Source organism: Prionailurus bengalensis, chromosome D3 (genome assembly GCF_016509475.1).
Source record: "Prionailurus bengalensis isolate Pbe53 chromosome D3, Fcat_Pben_1.1_paternal_pri, whole genome shotgun sequence".
Taxonomy (NCBI): domain Eukaryota; kingdom Metazoa; phylum Chordata; class Mammalia; order Carnivora; family Felidae; genus Prionailurus; species Prionailurus bengalensis.
In genome coordinates, this window is record NC_057356.1 from 33,631,274 (window position 1) to 33,650,449 (window position 19,176).

A 19,176-nucleotide genomic window follows, 5' to 3' on the forward strand; every position below is an offset into this window, starting at 1 on the left:
CTGGGGCACCTGTGTGGTTCAGTTGGTTGAACATCTGAGTCTTGATTTCTGCTCAGGTCATGATCCCAGGGTCATGGGATCAAGCCTTGCACTGGGCTCCATGCAAGCATGGAGACTGCTTGAGATTGTCTCTCTCTCTTCCTCTGCCCCTCTCTCCTGCTTGCGTGCTCTGTCTCTAAAACAGCTTTTTTTTAATATAATTTTTTAAAAAAAGAATATTTCAGTGTAAGTCATCCGCCATCTGTTAAAAGTTCAGGGATTCAACATTTGGATCCACTAACGTTATCTGGAAATTCATTCTGAGCCTCAAAACCTGTGCCCTCCTTTCTAAAATCTAACGTGAACCAGGCTCCTGTGGCATCCACATTCTGGCACATAAAATGACCAATGGGGCTACGCCTCAAGTTTCAGCTTTGAGGTTCGAGTTACTATTTTTTTTTAGAAGAACAACAACAACAACAAAAAAGAATGAAAGAAACCCATCGTTTTGTTGTCACCTTCTCAATAAGCACTCAGCATCTCCCCTGAGATGTAGTCCAAAATCACTTGCTTTAAGTGATCAGATTTAAGACAGATCACTGTCTTTTCAGGTCTTTCCAGTGGCATTTGGAATGTTAGCAAGTGGGGACAACTGCTTCCCCCCGCCAAAATGCAGCCCGCTTGGTCTGCCTTCTCTGGGTTAAACACATTTACAAGTTGGGGGAACCTTAATGGTGGTGATTTTAGATGCCATTCATTTAAATAAAGAGAAAGTTTTTAACTGGAGGAAACCATTGGCCTGTTGTCTTCAGAAAGCTCCAGGAGAGCTCAGTATTACAGTCTGAGCAACAAAGTATCACAGGGACAAGTTAACTTCAGATCCCTGACTAAATTTACCCCCCACTGTCTTCCAGATGCATCTTCCTGGACACCAGGTGAGAGCATGAGGTCCCTCTCATCCTTTCCTCTGATAGAAACACACGTGGGGAGCATACCCATGTGACAGTCAGAGGCATCCTTATCACATAGAAAGGCAGGGACATTCTATTATTGACAGTATGTTAATTGAGTGAACTTTGTCTAGACTGGACTTGACTATGTGACTGATAGTAAAAATAAAAGAAGAATCAGCAGTTAGGAAGAGAGCTCAAATATTTTTAAATTATTAAAATAAAATGATTTCAAATTAAATACATCTTCATTTCTCCCACCCATTTGTTCATTTGACAACATTTGACAGTGTGTGACTAATCTCTGCTTTTTTAAAAGAAATCAAAGCTTCAGGGGCGCCTGGGTGGCTCAGTCCCTTAAGCATCCAACTTCGGCTTAGAGTCTCATGGTTTGTGGGTTCGAGCCACGCATCGGGCTCTGTGCTGACCGCTCAGACCCTGGAGCCTGCAGCCTGCTTCGGATTCTGTGTCTCCCTCTGTCTCCACCTCTGCCCTGCTCACACTCTGTCTCTCAGAAATAAATAAACATTAAAAAAAAAATCAAAGCTTCAAGGTAGACTTTTACCCTTAAACAGTATGTCTTGATCAATGTTTTTAGAAATTCTTGGCATATTTTGTTCTGTGTTTGGAATATTTGATAGGTGATTTTGTGCATCTGAAGTGCAAATAACAACAAAACGGTCCCAAGGGAAACTCGTGTAGGGAAGTTGCAGGCCCTGGTGTCCCTCCAGTGAGGGCATGCGGTCGGGCACACATGTGATGGGAGGAACCCACGTGCCCCACCCCTGCCACCTGCTCCTGCTCCAGAGGCTCCGCATCACCCTCACTCCTTCCAGGGTGGTCATGCTCTCCATCCTTCTCTCAGCTGCAAATACCCCTGACATGGAGTTGTCACCAACTTGGTTTCATTGAACTGCCCAGGTTTCTTTTTTTTTTTTTCAATATATGAAGTTTATTGTCAAATTGGTTTCCATACAACACCCAGTGCTCATCCCAAAAGGTGCCCTCCTCAATACCCATCACCCACCCACACCTCCCTCCCACCCCCCATCAACCCTCAGTTTGTTCTCAGTTTTTAAGAGTCTCTTATGCTTTGGCTCTCTCCCACTCTAACCTCTTTTTTTTTTTTCCTTCCCCTCCCCCATGGGTTTCTGTTAAGTTTCTCAGGATCCACCTAAGAGTGAAACCATATGGTATCTGTCTTTCTCTGTATGGCTTATTTCACTTAGCATAACACTCTCTAGTTCCATCCATGTTGCTACAAAGGGCCAGATTTCATTCTTTCTCATTGCCACGTAGTATTCCATTGTGTATATATACCTCATTTTCTTTATCCATTCATCAGGTGATGGACATTTAGGCTCTTTCCATAATTTGGCTATTGTTGAAAGTGCTGCTATAAACATTGGGGTACAAGTGCCCCTATGCATCAGTACTCCTGTATCCCTTGGGTAAATTCCTAGCAGTGCTATTGCTGGGTCATAGGGTAGGTCAATTTTTAATTTTCTGAGGAACCTCCATACTGTTTGCCAGAGTGGCTGCACCAATTTGCATTCCCACCAACAGTGCAAGAGGGTTCCCGTTTCTCCACATCCTCTCCAGCATCTATAGTCTCCTGATTTGTTCATTTTGGCCACGCTGACTGGCGTGAGGTGATATCTGAGTGTGGTTTTGATTTTTATTTCCCTGATGAGGAGCGACGTTGAGCATCTTTTCATGTGCTGCCCAGGTTTCTTTCAAAGTATTGGTGGTGTGTTTGAGGGTAGGAGCAAGACCTCCCAAGACCTCCCAGCCCTGCCCCCACCAGCCTGCCTGCTGACTGCCCACCCAGTTAACAGGAGCACCGTTCACTGTCACTGGAGCCCCAAGCCCTGGTACCACACTGGGTCCCTTGGGCCACTTATCCATTACCATCAAAAAGTCCCATGGGTCCTCCCTTCACATTGTATCTAAACTGTTCACTTTTCTGTCTCTACTGCCACGATCCTTCTCCCACCTCTCAACTAGACCACTGAGTAACCTCCTACCAGACCCCCTCACTTCCAGCTTCCGTTCTTACCCTACCCCACGGATACCACGCATAGCATCTGGATTATCCTTGTAAAATTATAAATCGAACCGTGTCACTTCCTTAGGTAAAACACGTCATTGGATTCCTATGAAAGGAGAACAAAATTCGGGCTCCTAACGCTGAGGGCTATGGCACTTTCTGCCTTTACGTCCTCACCCTGTGCCCTGCCCACTCCCACTCTGTGCTGTGCCCACACTGCCTCCCTCTCTGTGCCCAGCACCGGCCAGCTCTTTCCCTTCTGCCATGCAATTCACTCCCTGCTCATTGCATGGCTGATTCCTCCTCCATCATCAGGCGAGCTCTTTTGCATAGAGGCCTTTGCTGACTAACCTCCCAGATTATTCCCCATCTCTGTATCCACCTTGTTGTACCCATAACATTTATCATAATCTGTAATTATTCTGCATAATGCTTTTTTTGTTATTTACTTTCTGTCTCCCTCAGTAAACTGTAAGCTCTCTGAGGGAGAGGATCACATCTGTCTTGTTCTTTGTTGCCGCAAATCCTAAGTTAGCAAAGTGATCTGAAATTGTACACATGGTAATACTCAAATACTTATCAAGTTAATTGGTTAAGCACTGGTTGATTAATATGGAGGCTTGCACAATGCAATCCAAAGTGTAAAACTAAAGGAACAAAGTGTAAAGTGTCAGTCCTGGGCGAGGGTTGTTTGCAAAGAGCTGCTTCTCCCACAAACTATCAGAAAAATCCACACGCCTGCTTGAGTGGTCTCTCCTTGCTGTGACGGCACAAAAGGATGTGTATTTATCCATGGGCATGCTTTTTTATTCAGTATCTGCTATGTGCCAGGATGGGCAGAAACTAATATCTAAGAGGGACTGTTCTTTAGCTTTTTTTCTTTGCTTTCCAAGACATTTGCTCTTTTTTTTCTATCATGTTTGCTTTCGATATAACTGGTATTGGGCATTCCAAATCCCTGTGGTCAGTTGCAACCCCCCTTTCCCTCTCAATGTTCTTAGGATCTTATAGTCAGATTTTAGAAACAGTCATATACACCTGGTTTCTTTCCTCTGAGTGAGTGCAAACCTCTCTAGATCTTGCACAGTGCTCAGAGCAGAGCTCAGGGTCAGGAAAAGTTCTGAGAGGAGGGAGGAACAGGAAGGGAGGATGGAGAAGGAATACTGTGGATCCCAGGGCAGCTATAGCACTGTTCAGCCTTGTAAGGTTTTAATAACAAAAGCATGCATTTTATTTGCATCTTAGTCCATCAGAAGGAATTCTACAGAAGGAATTCTGAAAGATTCGGGAACTGGACGGATTGTGTGCCCTCAAAATGTTGCTTTGTTATCACTCCCTGAGTTCTTTATTTCTAGAGGGAGCACCGGGTGTGTCCGTTAGAAGAGCTAAACTCAGCTGCTTCTTATAAGAGAAAATGGGTGGTTCCGGGTCAGGAATAATCTCTACAACCAAAGACAAACTGAGTAGATGATATCAGGTTGTGTGTGTGTGTGTGTGTGTGTGTGTGTGTGTGTGTGTGTATTTTAATACTGACTTAGTTTTACAGTGTTCCATTAAGTGATTTTTTTAAATAAACCTTAAAGAGGACTTGGCAGGTCCTTTTAAAGATACAAACCTTTAAAATAATGGTCAGTCCCATTTGGCTCCTCTCCATTTTTGTTCATTTCCCTTTCTAATGACGTTCAGGTGATTCTCAAAGACTGTTGCAATTTCTAACTTGGGGACTTGACCTGGGAAGTTTATGAAGGCTCCGATGCAAGGCCCATCCCAGACCTATGGAATCGAAGTGTCTGGGAGGCTGAGAAATGGGCATGGTGGCCCCAGGCTCCACTGCTCTCACAAGTTTGGAAAAATCGCCTTTCTAGAACAAGGGTAGCAACGGAATGAAATATTTGCTTCATCTGCACGATGTTCTCACAGTAGGCTTGAGTAACATACATGACATCATAGAGACAAGATTCTCTCTGCTCACTTCACAGGCAGCGCTGTGCCTACAGCGTCTGTCTGTCTTCTGCAATGAGGCACCACACTTGCTTCTTCCTTTCTTGGGCTCTTCTGTTGAGATGAGCCCATTCTGTAAAGGTAAATTGTTAACTTTCAATAATAAACAATAAACAACTCGTGACACTTTAGAAAAATGTTCCCTTTGCCTCCCAGATCCTTGGCTCATTGTTTGTGACTTTGATACACCCCCATTGAAATGTTTTTAATAGCCTGCTTGTAGCCGCAAAGAAGAAAGCAGATTCATCTAACGAGAAGTTCTGGGCTAACGCGCAAAGGTTGCCCGAAACCGGAAGGAGGTCGCACAGATAAATTACTTCCATGTATTTTCCAATTAAAGGAGTCTGCCCAGCGTCTGAGTCCAACAAAATATCTGCAGTGTGATCTAGTCTGCCGAGCGTGGAATCAATTGATTGGGGGTTGCAGATGTAGCCTGTGCATGGATTCTAGATGGGCTGCTTCAAAATCACGTACGGCAGCTCTTTGATTGTACAGATTCCTGAGATTCACTCCCAGAATTTCTGATTTAGGAAGTTTGAGGTGAGGCTTGATACCCGTCCCTTTAAGGGTTCCCAGGTGATCTCCAGGACTCACCCCAACCCAGGATGAATCATGGAGTGCTCAGAGCTAAAGAAAAAATGGATGTTTGTGCTCCACCCTGAGGCACTTCCCTGTCCCATTTGAGTGGAAATGGCTGCTGACGCTGTGCTAAGTGTGGATGTGGCCGTGGTGGGAAGCAGCTGCGGGTTGAGAAGGCAGTGGCTGCTTGGTAAAAGCATGACCTTGCATGCATTTGGTCCCAGAGCAGCGAGAGCTTCCTCTCGTGAAATGAGAGGGTCTATCGTAATATGTGCTGGAACATTCAAAGTCAGGAACTTTCAGCAAAGGCAAGTTAAAGTATTTACATGTCTTCAAATAAGTTTTAGATGTTGACACGGGCGGTAATAATATGGAATTTTTTTTCAACGTTTATTTATTTTTGGGACAGAGAGAGACAGAGCATGAACGGGGGAGGGGCAGAGAGAGAGGGAGACACAGAATCGGAAACAGGCTCCAGGCTCCGAGCCATCAGCCCAGAGCCTGACGCGGGGCTCGAACTCACGGACCGCGAGATCGTGACCTGGCTGAAGTCGGATGCTTAACCGACTGCGCCACCCAGGCGCCCCTAATATGGAATATTTTATATGCCTTTCTGAACTGTAAAGGGTTCTCTTTGTCTTTAATTTCTAAGACAGCTCTGGAACCAGGGGGATTAAGTCTTCATTTACAGCTACTCCTTAAAGCCGGGACAAATTATGGCTCCCCCAAGCAAGGGTGCTTATTAGTAAATACGGTTAAGCGAGTGGATGCTGTTCCAGAGGGTCAGTGTTTATACTTCAGCAGACGAATCATTTAGGAGGAGAAAGCCTGCCCATTAATGAGCAGACCTGCCATGACTAATGGCTGTTCTGGCCCCAGCCTGGACAGTGAGGGCTCACGGAGGCCAACCTGGCTCTCTTTCGGCCCTCTCTCAGCTTGGCAGGTTTAGAAAGCGTTTCCAACTGAGGTCCCCAGGGATTCCGGTACAAAAATGCTGAAAACCCTCCAGTACAGTGGTATGTTTATAAAAGTCACAGGGGCCCCGGTCCCACCCGAGAGTGGTCAAGGAAATGCATTTGTCTAACCTCACAAAGTCTTGACCAGAGAATCTTATTTGATTTAATCTATATCCGTAGCAGTTCTGCAATTGAATAACAAGTCATTTATTATGAAAGTTAGGAGTGTGTTTCTGACTGGGACCCAGGCAGCACTGGCTGTGTTTTCTCTCCATGTCTCCTTTTTCAAGTACGGTGACTGAAGGTTTTGGCCAAACTTTCTTCCTCAAGGAGGATTTTTATGGGTCGCCTTGTTGTGAGGGGGATATTAAGCAACACGTGCCCCATGAGTGCATGGTTTGTATATAGACAGCAGTGTGGGCCCCATATCAGCAGTCTCACTGGGCAGATCCCCATAGAAACTCTGCTTGGGGGAGCTGGAGTAGGTAGAAAGGCTTAGGAGATGGAGAGAGGATCACGTTCCATGTGTATTCCAAGGCCAAGAGTGTGGATTCTGGATTCTCCATATGCCTGCTTTCCCAGGGTGCTTCTAGACAGAAATGAGGATAAGCCTGGAGAGACAGACTGGTTCTACTTGTGGTAGCATCTGAGGGGTAGTCAACCTCTGTATTCTCTCTAGGTAATCTCACCAGACCCCTGACTTTAAAACCATCTCTATGCCCCTGAACTTCAAATAGACCTCTCCAGTTTTCCACCTCCCTCCAGCATTCCAGATTCCTATCCTGGCTGCCCATATAACACCTCCAACTAGAATGCTTGAAGGGCATCTCAGAACTGAATTTCCCCCAACCCTCTCCGCCCCTGGTTATCCCTGTCTCCTCAATAATGACAGAAATACAGGAACTTTCTTTGCTTCTCCTCTGTCCCTCCACCCTCCACATCAAATTTACCAGTGAGTCCTGCTGACTTGACCTTTAAGACAAACTGCAAAGACATGAACCTCCCTTCAGCTCTGTGAGTTCCTGTCTCCTTGGCCACAGCAATAGCCTCCTAGCTGCAGTCTGCCTTGGCATCACCATGTGAAACAGACCACATGAGAGCCCCCACTAGGTGGAGCGGTTGGTGATCAAACTCCCTTTAGAGTGAATTCAAGAGAAGTTAGGCATAGGGGAAGTGGTGCCATGTGTTTAGCCCAACTCTTGGGAGAGTCACTTTGAGAGGCAAATGTGGTTTGGAGGCCACGTGGGTTGGAATTGGTGAGGCGTATTTGTTTGTTGATGGGGAGATATGGGCGGAAGGGAGCAGGAGGTGACGCAGGGGAAAGAGAAGGACTGCCCTTCTCCCTGGTCTCCCAGGGCATAGGACTCATCCACAGTCACAGGACAGGGAATCCGAGTGCCACTGCACAGGTTAGCTCTAGGTCTGTAGGCTGATGTGCTTGATGTGGTTTTGGAGTGGTGGTGGGGGTCCAGAGCCGACAGCCATGAAAGAATTCTTGAGACACCTTTGGTGCAAAAAGGTGATTTTATTGAAGCAGTGGGACAGGACCTGTGGGTAGAAAGAGCTGCACTGGGGGGGCGCCTGGGTGGCGCAGTCGGTTAAGCGACCGACTTCAGCCAGGTCACGATCTCACGGTCCGTGAGTTCGAGCCCCGCATCGGGCTCTGGGCTGATGGCTCAGAGCCTGGAGCCTGTTTCCAATTCTGTGTCTCCCTCTCTCTCTGCCCCTCCCCCGTTCATGCTCTGTCTCTCTCTGTCCCAAAAATAAATAAACGTTGAAAAAAAAAAAATAAGAAAGAGCTGCACTGGGGTTGTGAAGAGTGACTGATTATATACTACAGAATTGGGGGGCCAGGTAAGGAAAAAGGGAGGTTTCCAAAAGGACTTTCATATGTTCAAGAGGACTCATAAGATACTGAGTCCTTGCTATTGTTGAGCTGGTTGATTTTCCCTCTAGCAAAGTGTTAACATTAAGACAGTAGGGGGTTCCTGGAGGAATGTTATACTCTGTATTTGCCTCAAGTATTTGTCAAGGGGCTGCAGGTTATAAAGAAATTTAACGTTATTTACATTTTCTTCCTGCCTTTGTTCTGCACATCACTAAGGAAGGGAAGGTGATGTTAGGGCTCCAGGTAACTGAGTCTGTGGATTTCTGGAAGTCTGGCTGTTATTATAACATTGCCTTTTTTTGTCACTTACTAAGACGTTTGCAAACTGATTTCTATCAGTTAACCATTTGTTTTCCCCTTTTTCCCCTCCCTTTGTTCTTGGATAGCCAAGAGTGTCTGAGGAACGTCACTGTGGGGGGCGGGGGGAGCAATTGTTAGCTTGTACTTTGTCCTCAGCATGTCTTTGGCTCCCTGTCATGCTGGTGGGGTGCTCTCCCCCCTTCTCTCAGTGAAGTAGGAAGTGGGCTCATCAGCTGACTGACAACTGACAAGGAGGAGGGTGAATTAGTAGAAGAGGCAATGTGTCAGGGAACACATGCCTTCTTTCTGAACATAGCATGGAATCTTTGACCTGCCCTTCCCTCCATCTGGGATGTTCTTGAAGAGGATTTTCATATGGCTGATGACTTTGTGACATCTGGGCTTAAATGTCACCTCCTCAGAGAGGCTCTCCCTGACCTCGGAATCTAAAACAGTCACCCTGCCATTCACAGTCATATCCCCCTATTTTCATTCCCTGACTGGCATTTGTTACTGCGAGAGATTCAGCTTGTTCATTTTCTCCTTGTTTACATGTTTATCACTGTATCTCCTATGAGATATTAGCACCTACTAGGCCCTGAACAGCGAGAGAAGTCTTCATGAAGAAGCATGAGGCATTTCTTTTCTTTCAGGGAAAAATACAAATGTGTCATGATAGAAGAGAATAGAACCCAGTTTGGGTATTTAGACTTGAATAGGCCCTAGATTAAATCTGTGTGTGGGAGGGTGCGTTGTAGAGGGTAAGGGTACATCCTACACCCTTGGCTTCATCGATAGATAGCTTGTCACAAGCAGCCTGTATCTTCCTAGGCAAAGGAAGATCTCTGAGTTCTCAAGGCCACTGGGCACTAACTTGAGCTTTAATGCCATTCTCTGCAGGCTTCCTTTCATGCCCAAGGGCATAGTTAGAGGTTCAGTTACCAGCAGTGAATATCATATGAATATCTGAGCTAAGTGTATCAAAGAAAAAAAAAAAACAACCACCTTTCAAACAGGAAAATGGAGAGGCTGGGCTGAGAAATCTTTAAGTGGGAAAATAGAGAGGCTGGGATGTACTCTTTAGGCCTTAACTGGATGTCTGAACTGGGCCTAAAAGACCCTTCTGGCTCCGCAGCCAGTGTGGTCTTTTCAATTGGGCTAAAAGAAGTCTGCCAGCCTAGGGGTGCCTGCGTGGCTCGGTTGGTTAAGCGTCTGACTTCCGCTCAGGTCATGATTTCACTGTCCAGAGTTTGAGCCCCATGTCAGGCTCTGTGCTGACAGCTCAGAGCCCGGAGCTTGTTTCTCCTCTCTCTGTGTCTCCTCTCTCTGTCCCTCCCCCACTCATGCTCTGTCTAGCTTAAAAACAAATAAACATATTTTTTTAAATTAATTTAAAAGGGGTGCCTGGGTGGCTCAGTCGGTTGAGCGTCCTGGCTTCGGCTCAGGTCATGCATGATCTCACAGTCCGTGGGTTCAAGCCCCGCATCGGGCTCTGTGCTGACAGTGCAGAGCCTGGAGCCTGCTTCGGATTCTGTGTCTCCCTCTCTCTCTGCCCCTCCCCTGCTCATGCTCTGCCTCTCTCTGTCTCAAAAGTAAATAAAAACGTTAAAAAAAATTTTTTTTAATTAATTAAAAAAAAGAAATCTGCCAGCCTAGGGGCAAATGCAAAGAGAGTCTGAGCACCTAAAACAACCTTTAGTCTTAGGTGATGGTTTATATTTCTAACAACTTAAAAAAAAAATCCCAAGACTTCTAGGGAAAGACTATAATTAGCCCCCCAAAAAATATTTCTACATATTCTCTAAAAACAAAACAGACAAAAACACATCAGTATACCCAGTTTAAAATAATATATAAAAAATTGTATGTTCTACCCCTGTATTTCTTCCCTACATCTCTGAGGATGTTACTGAGGTGCCGAATCACCCAGGATCGAACCAGTAGATCATTCTGTCAAAGGATAAATTAGGAAGTGACTGTATATCTAGTCAGGTGACCTAAGAGCACTCACCCTCCTCTGACCAGGAGACACTAACATAGTGGACAAAATTTACTTCAGAAAGAAAAGGGATTGCACAAGCACAGATTTGATCCACCGTTTTGGGTAAAGCCATGGATACTTTAATCAAACTACCTATCCCCCTGGTGGCAAACACTTTAAATGTGAGGAACCAAACCAAGATTGATGAAAGCTAAGGTTTTAGTAGACGTCTCAGACAGTTTCTTCCTCTGACTATAAAAAGTGAGTTCATGTGGCTCAGTAGCATGTTGTTATGGGTTCTAGGATTGGTGATGTTTCCTGTTTACTTCTTCAGGAAAGATCCAAGTGACTTGGGCTTACACAGGGACTGGCAGAGACCTGGGGGGACTTCGGTGGTTGTCTGCATTTTTCCCCTGGTTTGTGAAGCTCACCTCACTGACTGACCCATAAATTACAAACCATATAATCTGCGGGGTGGTAGGCAGAGTTCTGGACTGCAGTGTTTTCTGTTTCCCCTTTATTTAGGCCGGAGGAGAAAAAATAGATCCAGAAGAGGCACTGATCTACGAAGAGGATTTAGATGAAGGGGACGGTGTGGAAGGCGAGGTGGAAGAGAGCACGAAGTTAAAAATGTTCCGCAGACTCGCCTCGGTGGCCTCCAAGCTTAAGGAGTTTATCGGCAACATGATAACCACTGCTGGAAAAGTTGTGGTGACCATTTTACTCGGTTCATCAGGTGAGAGTTTCCAGTATGGGTTGGAATACAGGTAGCGCTTTGGCGAGTCATGAAAGACAAGGCTGAGGAGAAAATGCCGAAGGAAACAGCCTCATTCCAGAACACCAAACTCATAGCCATAACTTGTAAAACTGGCCACGTGTACACACCACACACACAAATAATTTTTCCTGTTCAGTTCTCATGTTTGTGTTTTTAGTCGGTTTCTTTTTTTTTTAATTAATTTTTTTTTTACTGTGTATTTATTTTTGAGAGTGAGAGAGCGCAGGAGTGGGGAGGGGCAGAGAGAGAGAGAGAGAGAGAGAGAGAGAGAGAGAGGGAGACACAGAATCTGAAGCAGGCTCCAGGCTCTGAGCTGTCAGCACAGAGCCCGATGTGGGGCTCGAACTCACAGACCGCGAGATCATGACCCGAGACGCTTAACCGAATGAGCCACCCAGGTGCCCCTTGGTTCGTTTCTATTAACCTCCATAAAGCAATCTTTTTCCATATCTAGGTGATGTTATATTTTATACGTAGATCAGAAAGACCACCGTTCTCCTCCCCCAGAGCCCGTGAATGGCGATCAGCTACGATGAACAATGTCAGTATACTCTCCAGAGAGCCACATGTGTGCATTCTGAAAGCACGTCTGTTTACACTGGGTCATTAGGAGTCTTAATTTAACTCTCCAGGATATACTATTTTTCTTCCTCAGTTAGATTGTAATCTTGCAGCACAGACACTCACTTCCTTTAAATCTTGGCTGCTGACTGCTTGTTCCATAATAATGTTATCTCCATTTTCTCCCTCCTTCCATCTTGCTGCTGGCGGCTGCTCCAGAGCCACTGGGAAGTTGGGTCCATACCGCTTCCTTGAAATTGCACAAGATGAAACAATGTGACAGTTTTTTAAATAGCAAAATTAAAAAGTGGAAAAGAGAATTGAATGTCTCAAGAAATATCCCAATATTTTAATGAAGAGTCATTTCAACACGCCCCCTACAAAAGTTTTTAAATGCCTATAAAAAAATTCCCTCATTTTCCATGTCCCCTTTTGGTAATAGTATGAATCAGATTTCATTGGGTAGGGCAAAGTTTTAGTGAGACTTGGCCATAGATGGAATAATTTTATGAATCCAACTTACCCCCAAAAAAGTAAGTTATTATAAAAAGTGATATCAGGGAGGGGCTCCCGGTGGCTCAGTCGGTTAAGCCTCCAACTCTTGATTTTGGCTCAGGTGATCTCAGGGTTCATGAGATCAAGCCCCATGTCAAGCTCTGCCCTGGGAGTGCGGGGCCTGCTTGGGATTGTCGGTCACCCCTTCTGCCCCTTCTGCACTCTCTCAGTCTCTCTCTCTCACAAAAATAAATAAGTAAACATTTTTAAAAATGGTATCAGGGTAAGTTGGAATGGGCACACAAGTATCCCGGAAAAAATTGGGGGGAGAAGTAGAAAGATGGAAACAGGCAAGTAACTGTGCTAACTTTACTGTCTGAAAAGTAGATACTTGCTCTGCCAAACAGCATGGGAAGAATTTCTGGCATCATCCTGTGTTTCCCTATATTAACAAATACCACTTTATGTGTGATCTTTTTCACAAAAAAAAAATAGTATTAGCTCTGATTTTATAAATGAAATGGGATTCCCATTTTAATCACTGGATCCACACCGGAAAGCATATGAAGGAAATGTCCATCATCTCCAATAGGAACATGTCTCGAGTGGTGAATGATTTCCCAGTTCCATGCGATTTTTCATGATCACATCTCTTCTTCCTTAGGTATGATGTTGCCATCTTTGACCTCATCTGTGTACTTCTTTGTATTTTTGGGTCTGTGCACCTGGTGGTCCTGGTGCCGGACGTTTGATCCATTGCTGTTCAGCTGTCTCTGTGTGCTGCTGGCTATTTTCACTGCGGGGCACTTGATTGGACTTTATTTATACCAGTTCCAATTCTTTCAAGAAGCAGTTCCACCCAATGACTACTATGCAAGGTAAGACAAAACGTTAAGACATTTCAGGGACAGCTGACTCTCCTTTATGATCTTGTTTGAATTTGCAAGGGTTCTCTTGATGCCCAGTGATGTGTTCCGCAAAGGGTCGGTGGGGATGGGGGAAGCAATGTAGCACTTTCAAGTTATTGAATGACAAAGTCCAAAAGGAAGTGGGAGGTCTCTTCAAATGGAGGTGCTGCTGAGACATGGAAGAGAGGGGAGGCTGCTGTTTGGTCTCAGCTGTGGAAAAAGATCCCAGAAGAACATTTTGCATCAAAGAATAATAACAACATGTTAAAGCATCCAGCTGGAGGATGGTCTCACACACCAAATAGAGCATTAAAAATAATAACAAGGGCAGGGGCGCCTGGGTGGCTCAGTCAGTTGAGTGTCCGACTTCAGCTCAGGTCATGATCTCACAGTTCATGTTTCGAGCCCCGCGTCGGGCTCTGTGGTGACAGCCCAGAGCTTGGAGCCTGCTACAGATTCGTTGTTTCCCTCTCTTTCTGTGCCCCCCACCCCCACCACTCATGTGCACACGCATGCACACTCTCTCTCTCTCTCTCAAAAATAAATAAACATTAAAAAAAATGTTTAAAGAAAAGTTTAAATGACTCCAGAGGAAAACAATCAGAGAAATCCAGAATGTGGATTCTATAAAGCAAATGATCTGGTCTCTAAAAAAACTCAGCATCATAAAAAGAAGTGTGTGTCGAGGCAGTGGGGGCAGGGACTCCTGTAGTTTTAAAGGAGAATTTGGGAAACCCAGCAACCAGATGTGAAGCCTGACTCTACATTACATCCTGGTCAACCGCAGATCTCTAAAAGACATTTTAAGGTTAAATGGAGACATTTCAATGTTCACTGGTTATTAGTTGATTATATAGAATTATTGTTAAACTGTTTTTAAATTTATTTATTTTGAGAGATAGAGAGCAAGCACTTGGGAAGCGGCAGAGAGAGAGGGAGAGAGAGAATCCCAAGCAGAGCCCCACGTGGGGCTCTATCACATGACTCATGAGATCATGATCTGAGCCAAGATCAAGAGCCAGATGCTTAGCTAATTGAGCCACCCAGGCACCCCTAGAACTATTGTTAATTCTTATGTGTATGATTGTATTGTGGGCATACAGGAAAATGTCATTATTTTAGGAGATATGTGGTGATTTATTTAGGAGTGAAGTGTCATGATGTTCTGCAACGTTCTACTGGTTTAGCAACAAACATGAGAGAGGGAGAGAGAAAGGGAGGGTGAGGCAGGGAAAGAGAAGCAGGAAAGAGAGACAAATAAAATTACTTAAACCAGGGGATTAGCCACTGGGGTATCCATTGTCCTATGTTAACTTCTCTACTTCTGTGGAAAAGTTTATGCCTGGAAGTTACAGGAAAAGTAAACAGGGGCAGAAATGGCAGAAGGGAATGTGAGGGGGGTGAACAGTGTGTGAACAGAGAAATGAGGAACTTGGAATTTCAAAGAACATGAGTCATGCTATCATGTTGATGGTATAGATTTGCATCCTTCTTTCGAGGGATCCCCATCTGTTTTTTATGTGATAGTAAATATGAAGCAGCGATGTGTGTGTGCAGACCCACTCACCTTGCTCTTACTGATTCATGTGTAAAATCTGTCTAGTTTGTAGCTATGTCTACCCAACGCTAGGAGAAAATTCAACTCCTAAAACCTCATATTCTGTTAAAACAAGTTAGTACCCAATACACACACAGCGTAACTAATTCTAAACCTATTGGCGTAATGTGGAGGTTTAACAAGTGTAATTCAGTCTATAAAGAGAAGAATGTTTTATAGACACATTAAAACTAAGAAGCCACAATATGGAAACAACCTAAGTGCCCGTTGACAGATGAATGGATCAAGAAAATGTGGAGTGTGTGTGTGTGTGTGTGTGTGTGTGTGTGTGTATGTGTGTGTATCTGCGTGTATGTATGATGAAATATTAGTCGGTCTTAAAAAAGAAGGAAATCCTGCCATTGATGATAACATGGATGAAATCTGAAGACTTTCTGCTATTGAAATAAGTTAGAGAAAGACAAATACTGTCTATTTGTCCAATTATATGTGGAACTGAACAAAAGAGTCAACTGATAGAAACAGAGTAGAAAAGTGGTTGCCAATGGTGGCGTGTCGGAAGGAATGGGGAGAGGATGGTAAAAGGGTATAAACTCATTAATAAGCTTAATAAATTCTGAAGATTATAAGGTGAACATTATAAGGTGAATAAATTGTGAAGATCTAACGTACAGCAGGCTCACTCTACCTAATAGTACTGTATTGTATATTGTATGCTTGAAATTTGCTAAAAGAGTCAATCTTAAAAAAAAAAAATTTTAAATGACTAGGTGAGGTCATTGATGTGTTAATTAACTTGATTGAGGTAATCATTTCACAACGTCCACATATGTCAAATCATCACATTGTACACTTTAAATATATTACAATTTCACTTGTCAGCTATACGGTCAGCCTCTTTAATGGTGCAGATTTATGTAATATTTATTTATTTTAGGCAGTAGTGAATAAACACTAAATTTCAGTACAGACATTCGTTCTAGGCTAAATGAACCCTTTGGTTTCTTTGAGGCATTTAATTTTGGGTTTATTGAACAGGTATAAAAAAAATGTTTTGTGCTGTTGGAAGGGGTGACTTTCAGGGGGTGAGTTAATTGGGAATATAAAAATATTCCATATGCCAGTAACCCCCAGTTTAAGGATCTTTTCTGCCATCTAGAGACTGATGATAGGAAATACAAGTAATATTCAGAACCACCTTGAAAGCATCAGTTTCTGTAAAGGATCAACTAACAAATATTTGAGACTTTGTCGCATTTCTTTCAAGAAGCCGTCGGAGTGCAAAAGCAGTCACGGACAGATTTAAAAGAATGAGTGTGGCTCTCTTCCAGTAAAACTGTGTGAACACTGAAATTTGGATTTCATATTAGCTTTCGCATTTCATGAAATATTCTTTTTCTTCTGCCTTTTTCCAGCCACTCAAAAATATAAAAACCGTTGTTGGCTCACCAGCTGTACCCAAATAGGTGGTGAATGAGCTTGCCAACCTACCGTGTAGACAATAGTAGTCCCAATAGGCTAATAATGTACTATCTCTATTATTCACTTGACTTGTCCCAAACAAAATAATTATAACTTATTACAGGTAATAATAATTATATTACCTGTAATTAATAATTACATTTTGTAGATGATCCGTTTAAACATTTTAAAAAGTCCGTTACTATGATCTCATAGAGCGAAGTCATTAAAAGTTAAGTTGCTTGTCAGGCTCTAGACAGTTTGAGCTAAGCAATTAAATATAAATATAAATGTAAATGTAAATGTAAATATAAATACACTGCCATGTTGTAGATTCCCACCCTCCCCCCGTTAACTTGGTGATAACAAGACATTGCGTTTTAGTCCTAGAAAGCTTGGAAATTTACATCTCTAAAACAATAGCTTTTTCATAAGGCACAATTCCAGTGCATTGCTATTAACCCCAAATTATGAGTTAGAGGAAAAAACTGGAAAGTGGCAAACAAACACTCATTTTGCGTGGGCATTTGTCACAAATTTCATAACCACAGAGACCCCAGCGCATATATCCAGCTTCGGATGTGGCTGTTCGTAAAACAATCCAAGCCATTTTTGTCTTCTCAAAAGCTTTCAAATGCGTCTCTGGTCAGAATTACCTTTATTTTTAGAAAAACTGAATTGATTTGTTCATCATTAGGATAATACATATTTTTTGGTGATTATTTGGAAAAATGTAATGAAGGATAAAGAGAACCACCTTTTAAAAATGTAATCCTAACTTCCAGAAATAAATACTATTTATTTCAGGATCTATATTCTCCCAGAATTTTTCCTAGGCATATATGTGCCTTTTTAAAACAAACTTTGAATCACAAGGCAAGTACTCTTTTATAAGTTGCCTTATTCAAGTTCTACATTTTCCCATGTTATGAAATGTTCTTCTAAAATGTGATTTCCATAGGCAGCGAAGTCTTTGAATGTGTAGATATAGTCAGTCCCTGATTTCTGACCATGTAGATTTTTCCCCATTTTTCCATTAACTTTATTTTTTTAAGCTTTTAAGTTTTTATTTAAATTCCAGTTTGGGGGGCCTGGGTGGCGCAGTCGGTTAAGCGTCCGACTTCAGCCAGGTCACGATCTCACGGTCCAGGAGTTCGAGCCCCGCGTCGGGCTCTGGGCTGATAGCTCAGAGCCTGGAGCCTGTTTCCGATTCTGTGTCTCCCTCTCTCTCTGCCCCTCCCCCGTTCATGCTCTGTCTCTCTCTGTCCCAAAAATAAATAAGCGTTGAAAAAAAAATTTTTTTTAATTCCAGTTAGTTAACATGCAGCGTAATATTGGTTTACAGTGTAATAATGACTCAACACTTCCATACGGTACCAGGTGCTTCTCACAACCGGTGCCCTCCTTAATCCCCATCACCTATTTCACCCATCCCCCCACCCACTTCCCCTCTGGTAACCATCGGTTTGTTCTCTATGGTTAAGAGTCTGTTTCTTGGTTTGCCTTTCTCTTTTTTTCCCCTTTGCTCCTTTGTTTTAAATTCCACATATGAGGGGTGCCTGGGTGGCGCAGTCGGTTAAGCGTCCGACTTCAGCCAAGTCACGATCTCGCGGTCCGTGGGTTCGAGCCCCGTGTCGGGCTCTGGGCTGATGGCTCAGAGCCTGGAGCCTGTTTCCGATTCTGTGTCTCCCTCTCTCTCTGCCCCTCCCCCATTCATGCTCTGTCTCTGTCTGTCCCAAAAATAAATAAAAAATGTTGAAAAAAAAATTTTAATTCCACATGAGTGAAATCGTACGGTATTTGCCCTTCTCTGACTTACTTCACTTAGAATAATACTCTGTAGCTCCATCCATGTCATTGCAAATGGCAAGATTCCATTCTTTTTTTATGGCTGAATAATATTCTATTGTATAAATATGCCACATCTTCTTTATCCATTCGTCAGTCGATAGGCAAGTGGGCTATTTCCATAATTTGGCTATTGCAGAAAATGGTGTTGTGAACATCAGAGTACATGTATCCCTCTGAATTCGTATTTTTGTATTCTTTGGGTAAATACTTAGTAGAGCAATTACTAGATCATAGGGTAGTTCTATTTTTAACTTTTTGAAGAAACTCCATACTGTTTTCCAGAGCGGCTGCCTGTGTTTGCATTCCCACCAATAGTGCAAGAGGGGTCCCCTTTCTCTACACGCTCTCAAATGCCTGTTGCTTCTCTTGTGTGTTGTTGATTTTAGGCATTCTGACAGGTGTGAGATGACATAACGTTTTAGTTTTGATTTGTATTTTCCCGATGATGAATGACGTTGAGCATCTTTTCAATGTGTATTTCGGTCATCTGTATGTCTTCTTTGGAAAAGTGTCTCTTCATGTTTTCTGCTCGTTTTATAATTAGAGTATTCATTTTTTGGGTGTTGAGTTTTGTAAGTTCTTCATATATTTTGGATACTGACCATTTAGCAGATATGTCATTTGCAAGTATCTTCTCCCATTCCGTAGGTTGCCTTTTAGTTTTGTTGTTTGTTTCCTTCACTGTGCAGAAGCTTTTTATTTTGATGCAGTCTCAGTAGTTTACTTTTGCTTTTGTTTCCCTTGCCTCGGGAGGCATATCTAGTAAGAAGTAGCTATGGCCATTGTCAGAGGGGTTACTGACTGTGTTCTCTTCTTGGATTTTTATGATTTCACTGACCATGTAGATTTAGATCATTCTTCATTTTTGCCATCTTCAGTA

The 19,176-nt window shown here is 43.3% G+C and overlaps 1 protein-coding gene across 1 annotated transcript in view; it reads left to right on the forward strand.

Annotated features, from left to right (window-relative positions):
* Nucleotides 1-19,176, forward strand: part of PIEZO2 (piezo type mechanosensitive ion channel component 2) — a 487,982-nt gene that overhangs the window by 262,897 nt on the left and 205,909 nt on the right. Inside the window, 2 exon segments of the mRNA XM_043558273.1 lie at nucleotides 11,210-11,420; nucleotides 13,183-13,396. Of these exon segments, the coding sequence (XP_043414208.1) occupies nucleotides 11,210-11,420; nucleotides 13,183-13,396 (425 nt within the window).